Below are 7,369 nucleotides of genomic sequence, written 5' to 3'. Positions count from 1 at the left end.
CCAAAGTGATTCATGAAATGACTGATGTTCTGCACTTTCACATTGCTTTGTCGGACGAGAAATAACCATTTTGCGTACTGCTCTGCTTGTACCACTGATGTTGGTCCCATAGTAAAACAAGACAATCCCAGTGATGACATCAGAAGCGCAATCATCCTTCATATAAGGTCACAGGCACAATTTTCAAATTTTATTGGAGCTTTGGTTCCTTCAGATTTGAGATTAATCTGTTGATAATTTCTAAAAAGGTGAACAGTATTTCTATTGGTTCCTTTATGCAGTTCATGCTAGCATATGAATCTATATGTTTCCTCCTTTGTAGTCATTTGTGAGACACAGAGAAGACCACACAGAGTTTGATCTAGGCAGTGCCTAACAGAGAGTGAAGTTTCATCTGTCTGCAATCAGGATGGCAACAAAAGGGCATCTTTCTACTCCAGTTTTGTGGCTGCTTCTCCTCTCCATTCAGGTCTCCCTGGGTAAGCACTTACTTTATTTTGCATAAGGCAGTGAGAGAGATAGGAAAAGAACATAAATTCAATATAAATATGCTGTTATTCCATTAACCTGCAAGCCAAAGTGTCAAAAAGGTGTTTTAATACATTTCCGTCTTTGATTCGATCTCCTTGGTGATTCTGAGAGAAAGAAGGGTAAGCCATTTGTAGCAGTCTTGCATTTTACATGGACATCAGTGACTGGCCATTCTCTTAGGAATTCAAGTCCAAGTTTAGTAAACAGCCAAGCTGTAATGGAAACCAGCTGGGTATTCTTACTACTGTCTTGCCTCTCCTGTTGAGCTCTGCGTAGACAGAATGAATAACTCCAGGTCTGCATTCAACAACAGTTAAAATTATGTTGATGCGCTCTGTGTGTCCAGTGGAGTTTGGCTGGGTAACATACCGTCCCTTTAGCTGTTCCTGTCTAGCTGAAGCTTATTGCTTTTTGTCTCTTTGCTCTTCTAGAGCTATATGTACATGTTTGAAGCTGATCATGAGAGGCAGATTTTGGAATCCTCATTTTTGTCTCTATACACATGGAGGTGGTACTATGGCATTGTGGCGGTGGTGGTCGCATCCCCACATGATGAGAACAAGACTTCATGGTTGATACTTTGATGTAGCATGGCCATAGTCTTAAAGGTTCTCATCAACTGTGTGGATGCAGTCACAGTTCAAGTGGATGGGAGCAGGAGGCACAGACCTTTCTATACAAAGAAGTGTGAAGAACAGTATTAAACATTTGTATTTAGACGTCTTTGTAGCAATGTTTGAGCATCAACTGAGCCGTACTGAAGAAATGAGAGTGAGTTTCTTGCCACTTCTTTTTAATAACAGGGAATAGTAAAAGAGTGACTGACTGGCAGATGCAGACAAGAGGAGCTTTACCTTGACACCATCAGCAGCACCTACTGCCCACATATCTGCTCTGGTGGTACTTGCCCTCTCTAGGCAGCCGCAGTCCCCTTGCTGCTCGCCAGGGAGGGAGAAGTGCCCAGCCCGGGTGGGCGGCACAACCCTCAACCCATGACTGAGGCAGCACCCATGTGCTGGAAACCTCCACTTAGGGTCTGGGCACAGGGATGCATGGCTCATTCTCATCCCTGGCCCACGAGGGGAACCAGGTCTTCAGCTGGAGCAAGCCAAAATCTGATGTCACCTTATCCAAGCAGAACCTCACTCTGTGACTGGCACCACTGAATTCAAGGAAGGCACTTCTGGGACATGCTATGGAGTGTGAAGAAGTGCAAAAGAGTGTGCCTGTACGTATCATAAAAAATTCTCCTAAGACTGATCTCAGCAAATCATGGTTTTGATTAGGGAGTATTTAAATCTGTTGATTGGGTTATGTCTGCCTCTGCATCCAGCCTTGCATGTTGTCATGTGTTGAAAACATCAGCTATTGGATTATTTAAAAATTCAAGTGCAGAGAGGTCAATCAGTCAAATGAGGAGCTGTTTGTTTTGCTCCTGGGTATGGCTAATGGAAGTAGCTTATCTGGTTCCTATTCCGAGTTTAATTTTTCTTAGAAAATATTTCTCTTTTAAATGTATATTATTTTTAGCTGAGAAAACTCTTTTTTGGACTATGTTCTTCAAATAAACCATGGATTGTTCTCCAGAACATCCTTCAAAAGAGTCTTAAAAGACTTACTACAGAAAGATTACACTCCTTCTGACACAGCATGTTGCAAGTAAAAAGGGATTTTGTAGTTATCAGAGGCTTGTGCTACGTATGTGAGAGACTTTCTTACTCAGGAAATTTGAGGATAGAGAACAATTCACAGAAAAAAGTAGTTTTTTGTCAGTCACTTGAATAATCTCCTTTAAATTTTTTGTGTTTTCAAGTCTAAATGATAGCCAGGAAACTGGGAGGAAGTCCAGCAGCATTAGCAAAGAGGTAAAACCTTTCCCTATGTATAAGAGGTGATCATGTCTCAAAGCTATATTGTCTGTGTCTGATGAGGCAGGGAAGAATCAGGCTACAGACCACATGGAAATGAAGGCAAAATTGCCTTTTAGTTGACAACCGCTAGCAGTTTACCCTGGAATGAGAAATGAAATAATGGTTGGTTACTGAAGGAAGTGGCTGCATTATCATCAGTTCATACGTTGACTGACATGATACAAGAGAGTAATTAGATTTGTTTTCAAATGCAAAGAAAAATATATTCTTGTTTCACAATCTCAAATGACAGCAAGCAGTGTGATATGTAAAAACACCGCTCTCTTTTGAGGAAGAGAGGGAAGGTGTTATTTTCCAGACCACATTGTTCTGAAACTCTTACTGGAAAACCCAAGGCTCTTAGTGCAAATTAACTACCTTTTGTCACTTCTCAAATACCATCATTGATAGGAGATGATCTCTGAGTGGTGTCTTTCTGGACTGTTTGCAAGATATGCACAGCTGCACTGTTTTCTTTCGCACCACTGCTGGGTGCTGGGTCATAATGAGCACTGCAGGTTTCTCTTGGTATCTGGTCAGGTTCTGATACCTTTCTTGCTTCTTCATAGCAGTCTTGCTAAGAATTGTGGCTGTCAAAGCTAACTGTGTCACCTTTGGAGAGGTGACTCCTACAAGTCATGAGCTGTAGAGTTGGCATGAGGGCAGAGCAAGGGCCAGCTGCTCCAGCTGTGGTAACACAGCTGGCAGGGCAGGGGCCTCACCAGCCAGAGTCCAATCCCGCAGTACCCAAGAGAGGCAAGCAGGGCAGATCCAGGGGGGGCAGCTGGGTTCAACTCTTGTTGCCAACTTGCCTCATATCACCAGGCAAGTTCACTATGATGGGGCAGGTCCAAGGTCAAGCTGAGAAGTCAGTCTGTGGCCAGGCACTGCTGTGGCTGAGTTGAACACAGATGCACCTACAATGCAGCTCAGGCAGGGACAGAAAGTCCCGGTCTGTGCTTATATGGAATCCTGGGCCCATGGGCAGAGTATGTGGGTGAAGACCCCAAATAGGGAAGGTCAAGGCCATTAAGGATTATTAGTGCACTGAGGGCACTGACAATTGGACCAAACCTGTCCTGTAGACGTTTGCTTTCATTTTCTATTGTGTGTCAGGATTTGAAATAGTGCTAATTTGAGACCAAAGTTACTAGGCTTCTTACGTGACTGTCCTGTAAATCTTCCCTAGCTATGTGGTCAATCTGAATGATCCTCCAGGCCCCAAAAGAAGTTGCTAGCCCTCTTCAGGGATTTTTCTGTCCCATAATATGCTGAAATTCAAATCTGGTCAAACTGATAATTTGATTTTCCACCCATTTTGTCTTTTCCTCTTTCATTCTCTACACACCAGTGGCTGTCAATTCACATGGTTCAGTAATGCCAACACAGCATTTTTTTAGATTTTTCTCCTTTTAAGTTTTCTCCTCAAGAAGCACAAAACTCATATCCAATAACTTGGTTCCAGGGGGTGCAGGAGCCGACAGCAGGGTTAACAGATAAACTTCATGAGTACAGAATGATGTAGTTGTCAAGAGGCAGACTTCAGTTTTAAAGAAGTGCCCCAAGCTTCTTAGTTCCATCACAAAAGCTGCAGACCTTCCTTTCCTTGAAAAAGAAAATTCCCTTCAAATATTTCAATATTCTGTGTGTAATTCAATTATATCCAGCAAATAATTACATATGTGTCTTCATTTCAGGTTGGCCTATATCCCAAGGTTTAAGGCATGTATCTTTCTGATGTTATCACTGCTTAAATATCTGATTACTGCTTTATAAAATCCTACTTAAAAACCTTTCTTGTGCAAGGGTTTCTGAAAGTGGTAGTGTGATAACAGACAACGCAGACACAGCTCCATTTCCTGTGGTCCAACCTGTAGCAAGGCTAACTTCCAGTCCCAATGGGCACACACATATGTAACACATATACTGATATACAGATATGCGCGCATGCACGCACATATACACCTGTACATGGCTGGCCACACAGACAGAAACATGAATCTGTGACACAAACACAAAGAGTACCAATGGCCTTATCATGAGCAACTGATGTAATCTATCTTAACTTCTGTAGGCCTTTGACATGGTCCACACAACATTCTTGTCATTAAATTGGAGATATATGGGTTTGATGGATGGACTATTCAATGAATCAGCAATTATCTATATGGCCGCATCCAAAGAGTTGCAGTCAATGGTTCAACGTCCAGAAGCAGACTGGTGACAGCTGGTATCCCTAGGAGGTCTGTACTGAGACCAGTACTGTTCAATATCCTTATTAATAACATAGCTGGATTGAGCACACCTTCAGCAAGTTTGCAGATGACACCAAGCTGAGTGGTGCAGTTGATACACAGAGGGAAGCAATGCCATCCAGAGGGACCCTGAAAGGTTTAAGAAATGGACAAATAAGAACCTCACCTTGTGAAGTTCAACAAGGCCAAGTGCGAAGTCCTGCACCTGGCTCGGGGCAATGCCCAGGATCAGTACAGACTGGGGGATGAAGGGGTTGAGAGCAGCCCTGCAGAGAAGGACTTGGGGATACTGGTGAGTGACAAATGACATGAGCCAACAATGTGCACTTGCAACCCAGAAAGCCAGTCATATCCTGGGCTGCATCAAGAGCAGCGTGGCCAGCAGCTCAAGGGAGGCGATTATGACCCTTCACTCTGCTCTTGTGAGACCTCACCTGGAGTCCTGCATCCAGATGTGGGGTCTCCAGCAGAAGAGAGACACGGACCTGTGGGAGCAGGTCCAGAGGAGGCCACAAAAAAGATCAGAGGGCTGGAACACCTCTCCTGTGAGGAAAGGCTGAGAGAGTTGGGGCTGTTCAGCCTAGAGAAGAGAAGGCTCCAGGGACAAGTCCTTGTGGCCTTTCAGTGTTTAAAGGGGGCTTATAAGAAAGATGCAAAGACACTTTTTACCAGGGCCTGTAGTGGCAGAACAAGCGGCAATGGATTTAAACTGAAAGGGGGGAAATTTGGGTTGGATGTAGGGGAAAAATTTTTTACAGTGCATGTGGTGAAACACTGGAACAGGTTGCCCAGAGAGGTGGCAGATTCCCCATCCCTGGAAACATTCAAGGTCAGGTTGGATGGGGCTTTGAGCAATCTGATCTAGTGAAAGATGTTTGGATCTCTCTAATCTACAGGACAACATACTCTGTGAATTAAAATGTATTTTAGGAGCTCATTAAGAAATACGATAAACAAACACAACAACAGAGGCTCCTTTTCCCTTTGCCCAGACTAGTGTGTCATGTGAATTCACTGATTCAGTTCAAAAGATTTCATAACTTATAAGTTGTAACTCTTAATTCATGCACCTATGAGCAAAAAAAAAAATAGTCACCGAGCCGACAGTGAGAGTGCTCATCCTTCCTCCTCCATCATGGTGCAAGTGTACCCTGTATCACACCAGGAAGAACAAAAGCCTCAGCAATCCAACTGCTGATGCATCTCCTTCAAAGGCTTTTCATGTAAGCTGATGTTTTACACCTTCCAGCTTGGAAGTTTGGTCTGTACCATTTCCGTAAGTTAGCAGATTCTGAAAAAACTGTCAGGCAAAAGACAACGGCTGCAGAAGCCAGCACGCTGCAGCTGATAATGGCTGTACAATGGCTCTTTAGCTCTTTCCGGGTGCCTGTCCTGCCTATGTGGTGCTCTCCCTTTGACCTAATGGTGCTGCTCCCAGCCTACAGCATGCCTTAGCATGAACTGTGTTAGCCAAAATCTGACCGGGAGTTGAGTGAACAGTTACAGACTGGGGAGAGAATCAGAAGAGTAAAAGTGAGAAAAGCTCATGGGTTGAGATAAAGACTGTTTAATAGGTAAAGTAAAATCTGCACATGGAAACAAAGCAAAATAAGGAATTCATTCACTCCTTCCCATTGGCAGGCAGATGTTCAGCCATCTCCAAGACAGCAGGGATCCATCACGCATAACAGTTACCTGGAAAGACAAACATCCTAACTCTGAACACCCCTCCTTTCTCCTTCTTCTCCAAGCTTTTATTGCTGAGCACAATGATCATATGGCATGGACTATCCCTTCAGTCAGTTGGGGTCAGCTGTCCCGGCTGTGCCCCCTCCCAACTTCTTGTGTACCCCCAACCCCCAGCCCACACACTGGCAAGGCAGTGTGAGAAGCAGAAAAGGCCTTGATGCTGCATAAGCACCATTCTGCAACAACTAAAACATCCCTGTGCTATCAACACTGTTTTCAGGACAAAGCCGAATCAGAGCCCCATACAAGCTACTATGCAGACACTTAACTCTGTCCCAGCCAAAACCAGTACAGCACCAAAGACACGTGCTTCTATGACCTGTGGTCCAGCTCCCGTTGCTGGCACTTAGGCCTCCATATACACACATGCACACTGAAGAGAGTCACCTCACCTAGGAAAACAGTTAAAAATAGATTTTAATAAGAAGACACAACAGACAGTGATGATTAGGTGCAGGGCATAGCCAGACAAGCATACTGACCAGCAGCCTGCTTAGCCACTGCTGGCCGCTTTTCACAGAATCACAATGGTTAAGGTTGGAAGGGACCTCTAGAGGTTATCTGGTCCAACCCACCTGCTCAAGCAGGGCCACCTAGAGCCAGTTGTCAGGACCATGTCCAGATGGCTTTTGAATATCTCCAAGGAAGTCAGCTCCACAACCTCCCTGGATAACTTGTTTCAGAGCTCAGTCATCCTCATGGTAAACAAGTGTTTCCTGGTGTTCAGATGGAAACTCCGGTGTTTCAGTTCATGCTCATTGACTCTGGTCCTTTTATCCACTTACCCTTCTATTGTCCCACCCTTGCTCCTACCCAAACATCCTTGATCCCTGCCTTTCCCCACCTTTGATTCCTCTCCTAAACATCCCATAATCTATCTGCTGATAGAGCCTTAGGGCAGGGCCCTGAATGGATTACTGGGGT

The 7,369-nt window shown here is 44.3% G+C and overlaps 1 protein-coding gene across 1 annotated transcript in view; it reads left to right on the top strand.

The window, feature by feature from the left end:
- The first annotated feature begins 409 nt into the window (after positions 1-409).
- The window catches only part of LOC104327143 (antigen WC1.1), a 25,065-nt gene continuing 18,105 nt past the window's right edge, over positions 410-7,369 (top strand). Inside the window, exon 1 of the mRNA XM_075438885.1 lies at positions 410-479. Coding sequence (XP_075295000.1) covers positions 410-479 — 70 coding nt within the window. The remainder of the gene's footprint in view (positions 480-7,369) is intronic.

The sequence above is a fragment of the Opisthocomus hoazin genome, chromosome 1 (assembly GCF_030867145.1).
Source record: "Opisthocomus hoazin isolate bOpiHoa1 chromosome 1, bOpiHoa1.hap1, whole genome shotgun sequence".
NCBI lineage: Eukaryota > Metazoa > Chordata > Aves > Opisthocomiformes > Opisthocomidae > Opisthocomus > Opisthocomus hoazin.
Note: the sequence above shows the minus strand (reverse complement) of the source record. Positions and strands in the feature narration are given on the sequence as shown.